This window comes from Plectrocnemia conspersa, unplaced genomic scaffold, assembly GCF_051122295.1.
Source record: "Plectrocnemia conspersa isolate PC_06_02 unplaced genomic scaffold, ASM5112229v1 ptg000002l, whole genome shotgun sequence".
Taxonomy (NCBI): Eukaryota; Metazoa; Arthropoda; class Insecta; order Trichoptera; family Polycentropodidae; genus Plectrocnemia; species Plectrocnemia conspersa.
The window spans coordinates 26,902,867-26,924,769 of NW_028277166.1; the positions used below are offsets into that span (position 1 = coordinate 26,902,867).

General features: G+C 27.5%; 2 protein-coding genes, 1 long non-coding RNA gene and 1 other non-coding gene across 9 annotated transcripts in view; all 4 read left to right on the forward strand.

The window, feature by feature from the left end:
* The first annotated feature begins 626 nt into the window (after positions 1–626).
* Positions 627–7,719, forward strand: LOC148238225 (uncharacterized). Its single transcript, XM_088206134.1, has 3 exons — positions 627–897; positions 1,022–1,220; positions 7,449–7,719. The coding sequence occupies exons 1-3, from the start codon at positions 702–704 to the stop codon at positions 7,591–7,593; spliced, it is 540 nt and encodes a 179-aa protein (XP_088062260.1). The 5' UTR covers positions 627–701; the 3' UTR covers positions 7,594–7,719.
* Positions 7,720–12,039: 4,320 nt separating this feature from the next.
* Positions 12,040–14,255, forward strand: LOC148238226 (uncharacterized). The gene is made up of 3 exons (XM_088205890.1): positions 12,040–12,230; positions 12,299–12,799; positions 12,984–14,255. Exons 1-3 carry the CDS (start codon positions 12,106–12,108, stop codon positions 14,092–14,094), a joined length of 1,737 nt encoding a protein of 578 aa, XP_088062016.1. The 5' UTR covers positions 12,040–12,105; the 3' UTR covers positions 14,095–14,255.
* A 44-nt stretch (positions 14,256–14,299) lies between these two features.
* On the forward strand, positions 14,300–14,371 carry TRNAQ-UUG (transfer RNA glutamine (anticodon UUG)). The gene has a single exon. It is a non-coding gene; the product is annotated as a tRNA-Gln (tRNA).
* Positions 14,372–16,678: 2,307 nt separating this feature from the next.
* LOC148238228 (uncharacterized) overlaps positions 16,679–21,903 on the forward strand; it is a 137,551-nt gene continuing 132,326 nt past the window's right edge. For 3 of the 6 annotated variants that reach the window (XR_015812749.1, XR_015812748.1, XR_015812747.1), the window contains exons 1-2: positions 16,679–16,799; positions 16,864–16,998. This is a non-coding gene — a long non-coding RNA (uncharacterized LOC148238228). Of the gene's footprint in view, positions 16,800–16,863; positions 16,999–20,547; positions 20,613–21,903 lie in introns of those variants that run through there. The other 3 variants (XR_015812752.1, XR_015812751.1, XR_015812750.1) reach the window with 1 other exon arrangement.

Here is a 21,903-nt window from a genome sequence, read left to right on the forward strand (position 1 = left end):
CGCCGGGCCTGTATATAGGTGTAAGCTAAAGCATAATAAAATAAAGTACTTCAAAGATCTGAAATATAGCATTTAAGGAAGTATATAATATTAAAGAACTATCTTGTTAATGATAGTTCAGTGCAAAATCTTTGAAATTATCCAAAAATATCAGAGATATTAACTAGAAGAAGTATCCAGTTCTTGAGAAATTATGGGATCACTTAAATATGCGGATTTTCTGAATAATTGTGCAGAAACACAGCCGGTGATTGAGGGTCATGACCCTCATAAATGAGAAATCACTGAGGAAGTAAAGATGAAGAATACCAGAGCTTACTATAATTATTACAGAAAGAACACTTCGCGTTCGTGTGAAATACCTCTTCCTTGAGTTTCAAAACCTGCTTAGCATTGACAGTTTCTTCCATCATCATTACAGAAAAATGTCAACAGGCAGATCTTGATGTTGATCTCGTTGCGATACACTGCGTAACACATTGTCTTTGAAAACAAGATTTGTGTTACAAAATAGTAACCACGAGCCGCCATAGGCAGTGGGAGTACCCAAACGAAAACGAACGTTCAGTTTTTACTTTCACTCAACTGATACTATACGACCGGTGTACGTGAGCTCAAACGCGAAGTTGATTCGACGCCGAGTGGTTGGTCCTTTAACGACCCCTCAGCAAGTGACCTCAAAGTGTACCAAAAAAGTGATAATGAGGTGCAACATATTGAGCGTGTTGTTTGTTCTACAAACGGTTTTGATCGTGTTCCTGTCCGATATGCCAACAAAGGCTCTGGCACAGGAGCCTTCTTTTGAGCTTCCAGTGCAAATTGTTGGATTCCCTGTCATCATATTGGCTGTCAGATTATCCAACTTTGTGAAGAAGCTAGCCTACTCCTTAGATCCCAGTAAGACAAAATTTGTATTGAGGTCATCTAGATTCTAGAATTTCAATGTTACTATTTTTTATCTGCTGGCACTGACCGTTGCATTAGTGACTAGTACAAATGGAATTCCTGTCTCATATTTCAGATACGTATAGACGAAGAGCAAGACGAGCTGTACTAGGCGCTGAATATGATGTGATATTGGATGTAAATGAAGCTGAAAAGAAGTTGATGGAAGAGTTTGGTGAAGGAGTTTGCGTTTATGAGAGGATTTGCGCTCATTATGCAGCTAGAGCCCAAAGAACGAAGACAAGAAATAGCATCGACTGGGAAACTGTTCTTAGGTAATATTTTATTTTGATTATACAACTTAAAAAACAATGATAATTTTTTAATGAATTATTTATATTAATAATATAAATCTTGGGTAATATCTAATATATATGCATGTATACATATACCCATTAAGTTTCCAAATATTGACCTTCATTTATAGTTGCATTAGTTTATTTATTTCAGTCAAATGTAATGTTTCGTGACTTTTAGATTAATAAATCAATGTTTTTGCGCCATTACAAGTTAAATGCAATTAAATTAAAGTTTGTGCTTTAATATTTTATTTATAAACAACTAATGCATCAGTTAAAAACGAAGCATTTAACTTTTAAAAATGTTGTACTTGTTAAAATAATAAAAGGCTTGATTTATTTGTAAGATATTAATTCAATTGATCTCTAAATTGTTATAAAATATTATTGTTGTGTTTTATAAATCATGCTTACAAAATTATTTTGAATAAATACCAATTTTTATTTTATGATGATATCTAGAGATACCGATATATTATGATTTAGATTTTCTTAAAACATTTTTTTTTACTTCAACTAAATCTTAAGTTGCCTTCTATCAACATGTGATTTATATAACTAGAATATATTTTATTTTATTTATTTTTTTAACTAGATTTTTTTTATTCGAATATCGAATAGTATACGATAAAATATTCGAATATATTTGTAAAGCTATGAGGAATCGAAAAATACAGTCTCATTTACACATAATTCTACGATAAAAAAAATTATCAAGACTATTTATTTAAAAAAAACAATAGAGCATAAGCAGTATCTTAAACTTGCGAAAAACCTGCGAAAGTAAAATCAATATAACTATAATAAATTATATTAAAAATATTTTTTTAAATAAAACTGTAATTTAAGTTTCCTTCTATCAACTTTTGCTTTAGATAACTAAAATATATTTTTTTATCTGGACTTTTAAATCTAATAAACATAACAAATAACTGCAAACTACGACATATTAATACTATAATAGATCCAAATTTTGGTTAATTTCAACTATTCTAATATCGAATATATTTGTAAAGTTATGAGGAATCGAAAAATACAGATAAAATAATGAATACAGTTTTATATACAAATAACTCTACGATATAAAAAAAATGAGATCAATATTAATTATTTTTATAAATAATAGTGTTTTAAGCCTGCGGTATGCCAAAACATTATTATTGTAATTAATTAATTTAAACAATATTCGTAATGATTTAAAATTTTGGCATATTTAATTAGTCATTAAAAAATTCCACAGCATCAAATTATTAACTAATAAAATATGAAGAATTTCGGCAATTACAAAGTTTTTTCTTCAATATTGTTTTTCGTTTATAAGTTTTTATAGCCATTTCTGTTAAATAAATAAGTAATAATAAGATAAGAATTTAAATTTCGCAAAAATAAAAGGACACAATACGTCTGTAGATAATGAAATGGTTCATTAAAAAAATTACTACCTTTTATTGTAAATCGAAAAAATTATGTTTTAAGTCGTTTTATTGTATTTTTTTTTAAATTTAAATTTAAAAATATTTCACTGCAAATTTAAATAAATAGTTTGACAAATATTTGAATAACGAATATTTAAAAAAACGAGCGATATATGCGGTAGTCGAATATTTGGATTGCAGTCTCTAATATGAACTTTTATTTCATTTATAAAAAAACGCAAAAACTTTAGAAGTAATATACAATTTTATATTTAGTTTAAAGAGTTGGTAGTTTTTTGTGTTTTTGGAAATAATTTTTTTTTTAAATATTTCACTAAAAATTTGAATAAATAGTTAGACAAATACGCGAATAACTAATAGTTATTCGCGTATTTGTCTAACTATTTGTCTTTTATATATACATTCAATTTTACATTTTAAAATTTTTGTGGCAAAAAAGTTAATGTATGTAAATTGATGTAAATAAAATATCAATCTTAAATAGTTATAAAAACATTCATACTACCACGTTAATTATAGAAATGTATTCTCTGTTTTATTGTAACTGTAGAAACGATCATTTTATAAAAAAAAAGTAAAATAAAAGAAGATTTTATTTTTTCTACATCATTAATTTGTATTTTTTAGTTTTGAATAAATTTATTTTAAAGTATATCATAATAAAATAAATTTTTAAATATTTTGTTGAAGCAAAAATATAAATATATTAAACAAAATGACTGTCGAATTTTTTTTCAATAATATGTTTTTATGTTTAAATCAGCGCATATCTTTTTGGCGAAAATCTTGACAAAAGTGACTAAAAACTTAATTTTATTTTTACGGTATCAACGATCAGCGTTTTCCTGATATTTTGATTCAACAAATCGACAGGAAAGTAAAATTAAACAATATTTTATTATTCGTTTAACCCATTGATTGCCAAAATCCGATATTTCGATTTTTGCTATTATGCCAAGAACTGCCGTATTTACCGTCTTCATTAAATAAAGAGTTGAATACAATTATAATGGACTGTATAGTATTTACTTAGGGATCAAATAGCAATCTTTTTCTGAAGATATATCTTTTTTATGTAATACATCTATGGCAATCAAAGGGTTAATATGGATCCATATTTAACTTTTTTTTATCGGATATTTTATATCCGATTTGTCTCATAGCTTTTATAAATATCTGTTCCAAGTGTGTTCAATTTGTGATGATCACTGAGAATATAATGGTAATTCCTTAAATTTTTAAGTTTATTATTAGTATTATATGATATCTAATTTGCATTGCTTTTTCCATATACCAAATTACCATGTTTATGGATATGTGAAATAGTATCTGTTTTTCTATCTGCATATGCTAAATTATTATTATAAACATAACACAAATTAGCATCTTTTCGCAGACAATTTTCTTTGAAACTTCAAATACAACTTATTGCAGCTCGTTAAATGAACAATGCCTTGACTTTCTAATCTTTTTTAATCTTATGTTTTGTCGTCATTGGACCATTGAACCATATTTTTTCGCTAATCGTTGACCGACTTCGACTCGAGAATCCTAAGTGGCATCTCTGCTTTCGAGCTACGTGTCACCGATATAGTGCCAGTCTACGTTTTCTCCGCGGAATGAAGTCACAACCGTCACTGTTATGTCACAAGACAACAACTTGTTGAGCCATGAGGTTTCTTGGAAAGTTCCGGACTGACGATGTTGCACAAGAAGAACACAGACGGGACTAGAAAATGATCTTTTGGAGTGACCTTGAACGTTACCGCGGTCCAAAGTCGAATGAATCAACATCTTTTAACAGTAAATTGTGTCTTTCTTTACCAAAAAATAAACACAAAGGTAAAAGAAATTAGGTATATATGGATTGTGGATTTATTTTGTTAAACTCCCCCACTCGTATATAGAAAGTTAAATCTTTAACTCAAAAGTAATAAATTGTTGTTTTAATTTATATTGCGCGAAAGTGACGATGCACACATTTATTTTTATATTTACAAAGTGCTTATATAAATTATTTTTAAAGCACAACAGTTCTCGCTGTAATACTGAATCACTTAGGCTTGAAGTCGTATCTAAGATCAGATTAAATATTAATAATTAAGAAAATGTTTTAGCTGAATTGGTCAAACGTAGATTTGGCGTAGCTCGGTAACAAATACACAAAGTTCTCTTATCCGTATTTTTGAAGTTGTTTTTAAAGCGGTTTCAACGCTAGACGTTTAGTTGGACCAGGGTTGACGTGAAGAGAGAAGCGGCTGCTTTCTCTGTCTTAATAGCGGCTCTTCTTTATTCGAGTTTAAAAGATTAGCTTGTTAACATACTGAAATTTTATAACCGTTGCGTTAGAGCACAGGTTGTACCTTGTCATCTAAACATGCTTAGAACGACCGTTAAATATTTCAAAAAAAGTATGAAAATTTAACAACTTCGCGACCAATTATTTTATATTAAAAAATGTAGTTATTTGCTATATTATAATAAAGCTTACAGAAATCGTGATATTTTTAATTTATTCCGTCTATTGTCACGTACGGTCCACACTATCAGGCATAAAAAAACGATAAATGCGCTCTTAATGCGTAATAAATTTTGTTCTTACGATCAACGAAAGCTTTACACTTACATCTGTCTGTAATCATCGTCGGACAAAAGATCTTATAACCAAAATTATTTACTACGGCTGGAAAAATAGCTTCGTTAACACAAGATATTGATCATTTGCATTTCAAAATGACATTTATTAGGAAAAAATTGAATGAAAATATAATAAATTGTATCTGTGTCTATCAGTTATCCACGGACCACCAGTTGGCGACTTCTGGTTTAGTGTATGTCTGCAAAGACAAGACACACAAAATCGTTTTTAATACCGGCGGGAAAATCTTATAAAAAATATGCAAATGACACAAATAAACCAGTTTTATGAGTTTTCTGCGATTATTTTCGTCGCAACAATTACGGATGGTCCTGATGTTTTTTTAATATTTATTTTATACTATAAAATATTTGATAAAACGTGAAAACTTGGTTTTTCTATAGTGCTCATTTAATATTGCATAATACAATTAAAACCTACTTAATATGAAAAATATTTGTTGTTAGAAACACTTATTAAAAAAATACATACAAAAATTCTCACTATGCAGAAGAATTTAATCTATTTTTTATAATGCTTATTTTTCTATTTAGTTAATTTAATAATATAATTTAATTTACACAGAAATATAAAATTTGTTGTTAAATACAGTTTTAAAATAATATAAAAAAACTCGCTTTCCAAAAAAATATCAACTATCATATTCTAAAAAAAATATATACATTAGCAAATATGTAAAGTTATTGTTTCCAATAAGTTCGCAAAAACTAAATTATAAAAAAATATACATTAACAAATATATATAACTATAGTTTCTAATAAATTAGTGCTTATCGTGTAATATACTTTGGCATAGTTTAAAAAAAATGCAATATACAATTTTAATAATTTATTTATAAATACAATATTTAAAAAATCATTAAAATTTTTTTTATTATATAAAAATACAAAATATACAAATTTATTTATATCTTATGATTAAAAATAATATTAATAAAAAATATAAATTTAAATAATATTAATAGTATTTTTCTCTGCTTTTAGTTTTTTCTTCTCGACGTTTCGTTAAGAATGTCTTTCGGTATTCTTTTATATTCGATTTTTACGGAGCAATTTCATAGCAACACACATTATTATTAATGTTAAAAAAGCAACATTCAGTCAGAATATTTAGCACATATAAAATATAAAAAACAGATTACTGAATAATTACTCATGGCTTAACAACTGACCGTTGATTATTGTTACTGACCTTTCAATTTAATTACTGACTAATAGCAAACAAAATTACTGACCCAATAAATGTAATTATATGTATAATTACTACAATGATACTTTTTTCATTTACACAAGTTTTAAATGATTTTTCTTTGATAATAATTTTGAGTACATACTTATTTATTTATTTAGATATTGCAAAAGGTGTATTTTTAAAATAATAAAACCATGAATAGATTAGCTCGCTACATTTATTAGTTTATATTATTATTGATCATAATTAAATTGAACTATACAATCAGCTATATTATTATATATTTTTTCAATCAACTCAAGCGTTAACTTTTATAGTTACAAAGTTATAAACTGCATCCATAATAATTAAAGCCGGAAATTAATTATGGTGCGTATCGAACGGATGTTTCATTACTATAAAATTTATAAAAAACAAGACTTTCTAGCCTTAAATTACATTGCACATAAAAAAACAGTTTTCGCAGAACGAAACTATTTTTTTAAATATTTAACCTACAATTTTAACCATTTATCTATTATACAATACAAAAATACTTGTTATGAAACATATATATTTTACATTTGGGTTATTGGGTAATTCACCTGATCATGAATGCATATCGCAAAATGAATACTTCCACGTTCTGCTCTTTCATTTCCCGAGTAATTCCGTTACGTAACTCGACACTGGTAATCATTGTCCATCGCTGCAACATCTAGGAAGTTGTGATGCAATTTAATGATGAATTTATAAAAACACGTCCATAATATATTAAAACGCATATGCGAAATTCTTCATTTATATATGTGGGTCAGTATGTTATTGGGAATGTTTTAACATTGTTTTTTTCTATACGAATATTATACTTATGTATAAAGATAATTGTCATGAAGAGTTAATCTTTAGAGTAACGATGTGTTTTTATGTATTTTCAGTCAATACAAGAAGTCTCCTGATGTCAGCAAAGAGTTCTATTTGCTGAGCGTCTTCCTTGGAGATATCGTTGCTTCACCAAACCTATGTCACCAATTGGCGAAAAGGAGGCCATGTACACCCAGTGGCGGTTGGGAACAGCGATAGTCATATATTAATTAAATTAATATTAAATTAGTATTAAAAGGACTGAATCATAATGTAAATTATTATAAGATATGTGATTACTGCTCAATATTAATTAATTATAACTTATAGATTTTTTTAAATTTTAATTAGGTTGACTTTAATAAAATTTATATTAATAATTTTTAATAAATTTTTATTACCGTAATATTTAACAACATTGTAACACGAAAAGCATTTTATAAATCATGCTGTTTTTATTTATGAGTAATAACAGTGAAATGAAAGTCATAACGATTATGTAAAACATAAAATAATAATACAAAAATGGCTATCGTAAGATCCGGTATTTGTAGTTATAAAAACACATACACCTACACAGTGAAAATTATTGATTTATTACTATATAATATAATATTTATTAGTTGTGATAAATTAGTCATAAAATAATTTATTGCTATTGTTATTACAGTATTTAAAAAATATTTTTATAATACATAAAACAACCATTTTTTTAATGAACATATAATGACTTTAAAATAAAAAATAGAAACGTGCTATATATAACACAATTTATTAAACCAGTATTATAATCTCATTACAACCCTTGTAGTCTAACATTTTTTTAAGCGCAACAATTGATTCGTATATATTATTAAGTATTGTTTTACAGGATTTTAACAGTTTCTCTATTATGTGATATATCTATAATAATGTAAATTTATAGTAGAATCAACTAAATTAAAAGATTGTAGTACATCTATTTTTTTAAATTAATTAACTACTTATTTATAAACAACAGTTAATCAATTCGAAATATAATTTGTAAGCACTGCAAAAACATTTTTTAAATGTGTTGTACATTAAAATATTTTTATAAATAGCCCTAGTAAAATTGGTATTTTTTTTAAATAACCTAGTGTTTCGGTATCTTACAAATGTTTTATAAAAAAATCAGTAAAATAGTTTAAAAAACAAATATAAATAAATCGATTGACTGCTGATATTCTTCTGGTATTTTTTGGTTTATTTTTTCTTAAAAAGCAATGAAAAATAAGGTCAAAAATACTAGAAGAATGTCAGTAGTCTATCAATTTATTTATATTGTTTTTTTTTATCAATTATAATAATATTTTATAAACTGCTATATATACCTGCTGGACGTGCTGTTTTTTAATTGATAATATTATTATTTTTTTATTGATTTTTTTATTGTAATTATTTATTGCAAACGATATACCATCGTGTTTTTAAATATAATAAGATAACTATATAATCGATTCTAATAAATAGTTTGGTGTTTAGAATAGTTAGATTGTCAACAGCACTCTTCAGTAGTTTAAAAAAATGCTTAGTAACTCCTTTGCGAGGGATATCATAACTGATAATAAGTATCTCGAGAATCCCTTCTGAACTTTTCGATTAAAAGTGTTTGCTTATTAGGATATTATAAAATATAGATTATCATGTCAGGAATAACTGATGGATCGTCAAAGTGAAATACGTTCCTCATAACAAAATCCGGAATTTTGTGCAGACGTCGTTTACGAGAAGAGAGAATCTCGACTTGCTCTTAAAAGTGATTCTAAGATCTTTAGTGAATATTTCTATAGCTAGAATAATATGTTTATTTTTTGTTGTAATATTATAAACTTATGGTAATTAATAAAATGAGGGATTGTTTCGCTTTTTTTTGTCAAACAAAAACAACAACTACACATATATTTTTCTCCATAGACTCTTAATTAAAAAAATATATATACTAAACAATTATCTAATTTTATAAATCAGATACTCTTTATGTGAACGGTTGATTGTTATTTAGATGCCAAATATGATTTATGCAAGATATAAACTGCCAATCTTGACTTTGACTGGTTTCCCCAATGCGTCATTATACAAAAATGTTTTATTTAACATTTCATATACATACATACATAATATACAATACATCAAATCATATACAAACACCTACACTTTAACATTAATATTATTATAAAAAAATACAGGGAATGATAAATTATATAACTACCAAAAAAAACGATTTTGGTGCACACACATGAAATAAATATAAGCACCATCTCGCATAATTTGTGCAGCTTAATATAATAACATTCACCGGAAACATTATTGTGCTTGCCAAGTTCTTTGAGAAGCTAAATGGATCGTGTAGCTGACGTCTTGGCCGCGTCGATACAGAATAAAGGACGTGATCGCGATTCTCTGGGCACTCTATGGCTTGCAGCTGAAAATTTCTAAGCATTGGCGGATTATTTGTTATACATATATAAATTGCATGTTTCATTTAGTCACTGTTGCTTCTGTTTTTACTTGTTCCAATTAATTAAAAATATATTAATCTGATTTAGACTTAAATAAGTAATCTGTATTTATTAAAAAATTAATAAATAAATAAATCATAGATCAGTGTAAAGGCACTTAAACACGTTGTTAAAACGCAGCTTCTCTCTAATAATACAATTTTAGTATAAATCAAAATTTTTAAAATGGTCACTTAAAATTAACCTAATTAAATAAATATTATACATGGTATTTAAAAAAAAAACATATACATACCTAATAATATTATTCAGTGAATCCAATCACAATGCTTCCAGAAATATTTTTTTCTAATAAGGCGCTTAAATCCTACATAAAAAAATAAACATTAAGTAGTCTAGCAAATGCAAAACATATTTTTTTACTGTGAGTAAAATTATTCTTCGGTTGACCACATCGAAAAACGACGACCAGCAGCGCCTCGTCTGCCGATCTTAATCATAACATTCAATTACTGTGTAACTATTACCTATAACAATAAATGCTACTGCAGCGGCTTTATCAAACAATTAAACTACTCGAAATATGAATATCGGGCTTGTGTTTTTAAATAATGTTCAATACGTAATAAGTGACAGTAGTTTTAGATGCAATTAAAGGTAAACAAAAACAGACAATAAAAAAAATTATAAAAAATGTTACTCACAGCAAATCAAGTCTCACGCCTAATCAGTTAAATATTATGAGTAGATTTTTAAATAATTTTTAATGAAACTGTAATATTTTAACTATAAATGTTTTCAATAGCTTGGACTGATATTTTGAATAATGGCGTTCGATTTTTATATTATAAAAAGACATAATAAGTTTAGACTTAACCAATGCATTATTGCGGCTATAAATATCTAATTATATAAAATAATATTTGTCTTACCCTATTTTTATAAAATACAACGAAGATATTTTTGATCGAATGTTAGTGCTAAAAATAAATTATTTATATTTTAGTTCTTAAATTATATTTAATTTATGTATTCGTTATAGTAATATATATTACAACAATAAACATAAACAAAATAAACAAAATAAAATATCGTGATTTTTTTTATAAACATAATAAATCAAATTGTTCTTAGTATTTGCGATTTACAGAACAAGTATATTCTTCACGCCGGTGCACATGATGATTGTATATTTGGACGCATTAGGTAAATGCATATTTTAACCTTCTTAGACCCAGTGCACATTGAAGTATACAATATTTTATTGCTTGTTTTTGAAGTCATTTTCGAATGATTTTCACCAGGAGCTTTTGTACATCACAGTGTTCATAATATGATTCAAAAATACACAATATTATTGCAAAAAAAAATCATGTACTTCAAAAAAATTTTATGCCTCTTTAATGTAAATAATAATATAATTTAACAAAAAAATATTCGCTGGAAAAAAAAAATTTTATTAAAATAATTTAATTAACAAAATCATTTTTATTATTTAACAAAAAAAATTCGCAGGAAAAAAATATTTTATTAAAATAATTTAACAAAAATATTTTTTCTACAAAAATAAAAATTCAGTTGAGTTGAGAGGTTATAAACCAATAACAATTACGGTCGATGTCTTTACAAATACTGAGATATGCTATATTAATTGCTAAGTGTCGACCTGGGTTATAAGGTATAAATACCCCATGACAGCGTTGGCGAATCTGTTTAAATTATTATCCGTTACTCATTTTTTTTAAATAACAGACAATAGTTATATATTCACCCGCAAATGCTGAAGGTAAGATTATCAAACACAGCAGAGCTACGCCGAGCATCGACCGAGACTTTTAGAATACAGGCGAAGCAGCCGCTTTCAACTCGATCTTCGTATACGAATGGATTCTATGAGATGTAAACAAAGCTTCAAGAACATCACGTATCTACACAAAGTGTTGCGAATTTAATAATAATTTATATTATCAATCATTCTGTATATTCTATAAGAACGCCCGACCGAAAGGTAAACTAATTCAATATTTGTATATTTTTGCCACATTTATAAATTAATCTCAATCGCTTAATTATCACTCCATAACTTCGCACACAAAACCAATCTGCTTTCTCTCTCCATTTGTGGGGGAGGACAAGAGTACCTCACATGTAAAGCAAGCTCACTTTCATCGCGACCTTCCTAGGATAAAGTGTTGTGACTGTGTGATCTTATTACTATTTAAACATATTATTTTAATCCATGTGAATCAAGATGAACGTTTTAAAATTTATCTATTTTGGAGTACTAATATCATCCACCAGCAAAATAGTATTTTCTCAAGATGATAACGCGGAAAACAATACTAAGCATAATCTGACAGGCAACGATTTGATATTGTAAGTATTTTATCTATTATACTATATTCAATAACAAAACGATTACTAATTTTTTGTGTAAATTTTAGTGAGCTGTCAAAATTAGCAGATGAGAACGTTGGAAGACAAAGATATCGTCCTCCGAATTTCTCAAATTATCCAAATCAACAATATCCTTCATATTATAACGACTATCCCGAAAATTTTCCAAATCCGCAGCAAAAACCTAATAAGAAAAAGCGTCCTTATAAACAAAGACCGTACAGACCTGATTTTGATCAACAAAGACCACAAGGGTTTGATCCATATCTTCAGCAACAATATCCGCAAGGAGATCCGTACTTGCAACGACCTAATCCTCAAGGAAATCCTTTTTTGCAACAACAGCCCTATCCTCAAGGAGATCCATTCTTTACAAACAACAACGGTCCACTTTCCAGCTTATCCCAAGCTTTGTATTCCATAGCCAGTTATGACGATCAGCACTGCGTCCCGAGACTTCTCTGCGAAGTAGCAGCTGGTGGTAATCCAAGTGGAAGACAAACACAATCATTCCTTCCATCTTTCCTGAACATGGAATCCTTGTTTACGTGAGTACATTTTTTTTTATAAAGAAATGATGTCATCCTTGCAAAATATCATATCCATATATGCACAGTTAACGCAAACTACGTCATCGATAGACGCGAAAAGAAAGCGAAAGGCGTAGGATGATGTTGTTTGTAAATGGCGAGATGACAAGTGGGTTACAAAATTTAATTTGCAAATTTTCAGGTTGTTGTCTGCATTCACCGGCGAACAAGTGTCTCCGTTTTTGGTCTTTGGTAGAGCAGCGGTCTTGGGAGCAACGTCCAGAGGGAATCCTTCTTCTTGTAGATACGCATATCCCAATTGTCCGAGAGATCCGGATCGTTTGGTAGACTATCTGAACAATCACAACGGCGGATTCTTTAGATTCTTTAATGGTCTTCAACCTGCACAAGTTAATTTTCCTCAAGATCAACAAGATCAATATTATCAAAATCCAAATCAAAACAGACCACAACAGCAGCAACAGCAATATTATCAAGATCAATACTATCAAGGACAACAAAATTCAGATCGTCCTACTGGAGCTCAATATTATCAAGGACAACAAAATCCGAATCGTCCCAATGGACAATACTATCAAGGACAACAAAACCCATATCGTCCCAATAGATACAGGCCAAGAACTAATGATAACACTACAAAAGAAGCGCAATCTAGAATTCTTACCAAAGCAATAGTAGCGAATCAGATTCCAAAACCAACAGATTTATACATAGCTCAGAGTTACTTCTATCCAGATGTAATCAAAGGAGACAATTCATTCAGATTTCCGGAAGAAACAAGGACTTACATCCATAAAAATACAATCGCAGACTCTCTCAAAGAAGATTACTTCAAATTTCCTTCCAACACAAACAATAACAGAAGACCTAAAGGCTTACTTTTTCCGAACGACAACAACGAAGAGCAAAATCAAAACATTTTTTATCCGACGCCTCTACCGTTTTATGACCATTCAAAGATGATCTTCCCTGATAGGACCGGAACTGGAAATTTAAAATTTGATTCTAACAAATTATTAGAAAGTACCTATAATCGATATTACGATAATAATTTAATACCTAATTACAACAGACCTCAAGCGATTCCAAATAAAAAACCCATGTACGTTTATATTGTCAAAGATGATCCCAATCATCCTGAATTGGTTGCTATAAATGGAAGGAAGTTTGAAGACAGAAATGAAGATGTTGATGTAAATATTGACAGTAAAGGACGCGGAATTCCTTGGACTTTTCCCACACATCTACAAGGAGTAACTTACAACGACAGATCATTTGATGTGAAATATTAATTATTAAAATGTATTGATAATAATAATTTATATAATTTATTACGTGTACATAAAAAAAAAAAAAAAAAATATGTTGTGAATATTAGTAATTATTTAAATTAGTAAGAGATTATATAATTATCTATAAGCTTATGAAACAATAAAATATATAAAATGTTCTTATTGCATATACTCAAGTAATATTATTTCAAGCCGGGGCTTCATCGGTCTCATGGTGTAATGGTTAGCACTCTGGACTTTGAATCCAGCGATCCGAGTTCAAATCTCGGTGAGACCTATCAAGTTTTATTTTTATTATTATTTTTTATTTTTATTTTTATTACTTTTTCAATAATGCAAATATTAATATAATTTATTATTAAAATTAATAAAAAAAATATTTGTAAGAAATTAATTTATAAAATGTCTACGATTCATCTTGAATTTGATTTACATAGCTTCTCAAACTTTTATTTATTTTACTTATAAGAAATACAAGTAAAAAATGTTATATTATATGATAAATATAATGTTTTGATTTATAAAATAATAATTAATTTACAGATATATGATAAAAATTAATTTCATTGATTATAAGATATTTTTTATCAATGTTCTTATTTTAGTTATATATAATATTTATTATTATAGAAGATCATAACCTTAAGGACAGTGACGTTATTTAGGAAGAAATGTATCGGAGGGCATTTGTCCCCCTTTAAATTTGGCCAAAAAAATACATGTCATTTAACCTTTTGAGTTTTAATGTATTTAAGCATTTTTATTTCTGTTGTTTTTTATTTATTATTATTTTATATTGCATATATAAAAAATTATTGTTTTTATTTATTTTACTACTTTTTGTATTAGTATGTTTTAATAATTTATTTTAACACTTTTCTGTAATTAAATTAAACTTTAAATTTTTTTAATAAAATTATTAAAAAATAGTTTTTTATGGTCATTTAATTAGTAATTTTTAATTTATTTGTATTATTTTCTATAGAAATCATTTACGTTAAATCAAATTTTATATTATAAAAATATAATATTTTTTATTTCTTCAGTTATATTAGATCTTAGATTTAATAGATACTTATCATAAAACTTGCGTGTTCTATTCATAACTTAGTAACTCATATCTGTATAGTGGGCAGTGTAAGGTATTTTTATATAATTAAATTTATTTATTATATAATTTAAATGCTCATTTAGTTTTAAGTGTATTTTATATGGCTCCGGAATATTTCGTGATGCAAAAAGAAACAAAAGAAATGCAATCATATGTTTTGACATACATATGTATTTTTATTATGGAAAAATACTTCAAATGAGAAAAAATGTTCTGATCTTCTGTAAAGAGTCTGTGGGAAAATATATCATAAGCAATTTGATAATAGCATAATATTGACAAAAATATATCTTTAGTAATTTCTAAGAATTAATTTAATTTAGGAAAATGTTTATATCCCTTTATTAACATTTTGATAATAATAAAATTACATCTTTTTTATTTAACATATAGTCTATTATCCTTATAATAAAACTTATGTATTTATTTTACCAATTATTATTTTAAAGAAAATTTTTTAAAATACAAACATTTCAAAACTTCCGTTATTTATATATTAAAAAAGTACATAACATTTTTATACGCATTTATGTATATAACAATATTCACATGTAAAATACTTATACACACTTAATTAAATAAATATTATCGTTATTTTGATACACAGTCGCACCTAGTAATATAGTGAGATTTTAAATGTAATTTATTAAATATTTTTAAAAATATATCACAAAATAATTAAAAATATATCATCTTTTCGTACATCGCTTTTATATTAAACTATACTTTTTCATTGGTTTTAAATTACTCATGGCGGAGCTTCGGATTGCGAGTAACTTGGTTTACTAGTGTTTCGCAATACGAGTATTTTTTCAATCAATTTTGACTTGATAAACGAGCGATATTTTGCAGAGACTAAGAAACCTTGCACTTTAAATGAGAATTAGGATATTTTTAAATGTGAGGAGCAGTACAACATTTTGTAAAAAAGCACCACTCGAGTGACAATATAATGTCAAACTTACGCCAAATACTCAAAAATGGTGTCATTTGATAGGTTTCTAGCTAAAGTTTCACAAAACAAGCAAAAATTTTTGACAGCACTGATTCTGATATGACTAATTAATAATTTTAATTATTTTATAATAAATTTAATTAATAAAAAATATACGAGTATTTTTTTGGTTCTGGAACAAAGCAATCTCATTATTTTTTTATGATGGATAAATTTTCATTAAGTGTTTTGAAATACAAGCATGCGTGTATTTAATTTTTATTTATTAAAACTATTTTTTTAACAGTATACAATTACTTGTAGAATTATTTATTTATTTAAGGATAAATTTATATTTCAGTTCAAAATTATACATTTTCTCAAGGCAACAGGAGATAGTAATACCACAAATAAATTTATCAATACTATCATATTTTTGGTTGGTTAATACACATTATGTAAATAAGCCAATAGGTAGGTGTTAATCTATTTATACATTTTACGTACAAATATCCCAGCAGTCATGAAATATAATCAGTGGTCGTTGTATCGTGCGAGTGTATCGCAATAAAATCCAGTATTGAAATATTTAATTAAAATATTTATAAAGTTCATCGTTAATTCAGATAAGTGTTAAAACATAATATGATGTGTTAAATAGTAAGTATAATAATTTGATATAGTTTTATGATTAAATGCGTATTAAAATTTGCATTTTTTTTAGAATTGAATCGTTCTGTGTTACCTGTGTATCAGTGAAAATGATAAAGTCAATAAATAATTGATAAAAAGTTTTGAAATGAAGCTGATAACCGACGATAATGAAGGCGCGTCGTAAATAATTCAGACGAATATAATTGTGAGTAAATTAAATTTAAGATAGTGATGATACTGATAATATTTTATATTATTTTATGTTTCAATATTATTAGATCGTATAAAACTTAAATTTTTATTAAATTTCAGAGTTTTTTTGCTTGTGCACAGTTTCTTGCTGTGTAAAATAATTATATAATTTTTATTAAAAATATTTCCGTAAAAATAATATTTTTTGTAAAATATTATTTTTACGGAAATAGATCTGAGTGAATAATTAAAATAAACTAATCAATTTTTAAATTAATATTTAATTTAATTTTGTACAGTTGAGGAAGGAGTGTAAATAATATATATAATGCTTAGCAAAGTTATTCACCTTAAAACATATTTATTAATATATCGATTCAAGAGATGTCGTCCATTATTTATTAAATTATAATTAACTCAATGATATTCAATATGAGGTGAGGTTTTTATTTTATTAATTTTATTATAAAAATAATATAATATTTAGGTAAAAAATATATTTATGGCGCTATGTGACTGGTTATGTAATAAAATACATTGGGGGAAAAATACATGTACTACGTACATTGAACAATATATGAACCTAGATCTACATATTATACATCTCGCAATTTGATATCAGTCAAAAAAGGAACACAGTGTGACGTATGCGCCACGTTGAAATCCAATATTTATGCAAATTTTACAGAAGGGTCGGAAAATCACCCTTTCGTCCTGCATCACCCGCATATATGGATACATACAAAATTTTTCATCATTTAAATTCATAGAATGGAAATCAATTGCTTACGACAATCTATAAAAAACAGATGTACAAAAAACACGATTTGACTGAATAATCCTGACTTCCGTGAATGTTCAGAAATCACAGTCAGTAGGCAGTATTTATTGATAGCATTTTGTTGGTCAACTTTCGCCGAATAGGCACGGACGTTTTTATAAAAAGGTGCGTATTTGAGAATATCAATTTATTTTTGATCAATCAGTGCATTTTTATCCTGTTTTTAAAATATGTTGAAATGCAGTAAAAGTGATTAATTGCACCCTTACTGTAGTTTGTATTAAACTGACAATGACTATTCATTTTTAAAACCATTTAAATCTTCTAATGAGTAGTTCTAAAAAGCTACGATAGTAGTAGCTCAGTAGATATTAGATTGGTTGGAATACCATATTTTTCTGGCATATAAAATAGTACTACTTTAAAATTTCCTATGAATTGTACTTTTCAGATCGTTTCTCATCAGGAAATTTTTCAAGGTTATCTTGGTCTATTAATATTTTTTCTGTTAATTAATGATATTTATAAAAATATTCGTAAATTAAAATTGTTGCTTTTCGCTGATTACCTTACAGCGGTTGCGTAGCTAAGAGGGCGGACTGCCCCGGGCGGCACTTACTCGGAGGCGGCACTTTCGCGATGGAAGGACCGTTCGTGTGATGTAGTTCCTAAGCTGAATGCGCTAAAAAATATATTTCATTTAGTCGCATCGACGAGTGTACTTAACTATTGATAGAAAATATACACAATCAGGAGAATCAGAAAAAACAGTGAGTCACATAATTACCAGCGCTTGCGTTTCAAAGTGTCGTTTAAAGCAGTGATGACTAACTCGAGGCCCACGGGCCGCATGTGGCCCAGTCGATGTTTTTCTTAAGCCCACCTTACGGCTGAGGAGTCATTTAACATTAACGGCAAAAAGTACATAATTTAAAAAAATTAAAATTCGTAAAAATCTTTATCTTCAGAATTTACACTTAATCTGCAGGTATAAACTGATGAAGAATATTATGGGAAAAAGTAAATATTTTACATAAATTATTTATTTTAAATATCAACCCTTTCTAGAAAATATTTTTGTAAATTTCAAGTTTGTTATTTGTTTTTCCAATAGGTTTTTTATTTTTTTATTTTTTTTAATCCAAGTATAAAATTAATATATATTTCTCATTATAGTATTTTTTTAATCCAAGTATAAAATAAATATATATTTCTCATTATGATTTCAAATATATTTTAATTTTATTATATCACTTAATTCAGATTTAATAAGAAGCTATAATAAATGCGTCATTCGTTTATGGCTTTTTTTAACAGCTGTCTTGAACCATCAATATAAAATAAAAAGGTGCTCCAGAGATTCGATCAGATGCTAAGAAGTGACAGCACGTGCTACATTAGTGCATCACGACAGATCTCAGCCAAAAATAATTCAGCTCCATCGAAGATTCTAATTTTCAAAACCTGCCATTTCGACTCCATCCCTTGCTATCGGCACTTTTTACACTTACATCTCGGAGATCACCACTTTCGGCCTCAAAACCCGAAAGTGGTGATCCCCGACGTGATTCAAACACCGTAAAATATAATCTTAAAAAGACAATATTCAAAATTATACCTATTATTTCTATAAAATAATTTATGTTGTAAAATTGTTGAGAATGTTAAGGATAGACTCGACAAGGTGTAATTTTTTCGTAATATTATTCCGCATATCTTGAAGAGATACGGTTCTGAAATTTCTTCCTAATAGCTTATAAAATAAGCAATAATTTTGTTCTGCGGCTACATTACACCGGAAGGATATTTTATGAATAATAAAATAAATTCAACGCAGCACTTCTCCATTATTTACACCACACAATAATCCTATGTTGGTGGAGACCGTGACGGTGACTAGCCGCGTGCGTTTAGTCAGACCCTAATCTCAAGACGTCGAATATTTCGAAATATTTCGAAATAAATCAGTATTGAATATTCTTACACCTTATTTATTACATGTATATTTTAAACCTAGTTCTTTAACTCACAATTTTTTCTTTTTATACATATAATATTTTCAACCTAAATTGCAAAGTTTTGCTTGTAAATATAGTGAAATTTATTTTTATATGCATATATGATGCAATACATTCAATATATATATATATTATTAGATAAGCAAAAAGTAGTCATAACCAAATGCTACAAGTGCACTGGTTTAGTATCGTTTGAAGTAATTTTGAGATTAGGACAATTGTTTTTTATCGTTATTATATGTTACAAAATATTTTTTAACAAAAGGTTTTTCGCTTTTGTAAAGAACTCTAATAAGAAGTGTTTTGTAAGCTTCAAAAGCTTTAACAAATATAAATAAAAAAACATCTTTACATGAACATAACACGCGTTCATACATAACCTTTTATGCCGTGTTCCCCTATTTTTGTTAAACCCTTCTTTTTGTGGTGTCTGGGGCGCGGTTGTATGCAAATAAAACGAATGAGAAACAATATTGCGAATTTGTGTTTCAATTTTGCGCCAATTTCGTTTTTGTTCTCTTTATTTCCATATCCGAAGGAATTCGCCACCGCTGCTGGATTTGTGACTCACTACCACATTTATATATGTGTATATATGTAAGTTTAAAATCAAATAGAATATCTAATTTTTCTGCGTTTGTGCTTCTTTCTCATTCTTTGTTTGGATAGTCGAGAGTTTGAATCAAAGTCACATTGTTTCTCTGAGAAACGTGACGCTCTCTTATCAAAATAACCTCATGCGAATTTCAGTAGTAAATGTATTGTAATATCTTGTGAACGTGTTGTGGGTCCTCAGTGTCTGCAAATCTAGAAGTTCATATTTATGGCGTGAGTCATGACACATTTTTTACAATAAAACAATATACTTACTCTTCGTTAACGTTTCTTAAAGTTATGTTATTTACGCTGTTCTTGCTAACTCCAAATTATAATTTCAATATTCTATATAAGAAATAGATTAATTTTTATATAATATTTATCGATTATATATAAATAAGATTTTTAATACAACAATGTTTTCCTTTACTATGATGTACACCGCGTGTACATGTCATAATATTATGTGAATATCTCTATAAATATTTCTTTATAAGTATCCGCGATACATAATTATATAATTTTAATCGTAAGTGATACAAATAATTATTCTATCAACAAAATTAGTTATCAATTTGTGTTGCCTATGGTTCTTAATTAATCGTAGTTTTCAACTATTTGATGAAGTATTCGAATACTCGAATTTATTCGTAAATTACATTAGACATTCATTTATTTAAACAATTATTACTTATACATACACAGTTTACACTTTGACTTCTAGTGATAAACACCGAGTGTACATTTAAAACTCGGTCATAATTCATCTATACAGTCAAACGTGTGAGTGTTGCCAGTCGGATTTCTATAAATTAAAACTTTTATTTAAACGATTATAATTTTCAAATGTACACTCAGTGTACATCACTGAAGTGCTCCGGAATGATTAATATTTTATTATTGCTTAACGTTTATATCGGCAGTCGGGCCCCGTAAATTTGTTCCCTGCTCTCGGCAGGCCTTCCTGCATGTCGTCTTGGGAGAGATTGTGGTGGTCCGTGCAGTATTTCCAATTGATGACGCATATCTTTTGCGGTATTGACACTTTGTGTATCTCACGTTGTGTATAATGTGGTGTGAGATACTTCGTTGTTCATGTGGTCGTTATGGCGACCTCAAAATTGTGAATAGGTGCGGAGGTGATGCTATATAAAATATTATTTCATTCTTACCTTTAATGTTAAATTGTCTTATATTCGGCCAGTAATTTATTGTTTATATTATTAGGAAGATAAGGATAATAATTGAAAAACATGTATTATTTCAATGTCCTTTCGGCGTGGCGTATTTATTCATTTATTAAAATAATAAAATTCAATAATAATTTGTATATCCATAAAGTAACTAGAATATGCGTGCGTTAAAGAGCACTATACTATAATATATAAAAAAAACTATCGAGACTATTGGGTAATATATGACGAATCCCGGCATGGATGCAGAGCATAAAAAACATTAGAACAAGAAAAAAACACTTTATATATTATTTATATTTTATTTATTTTTCTTATTTTCTTTTTTA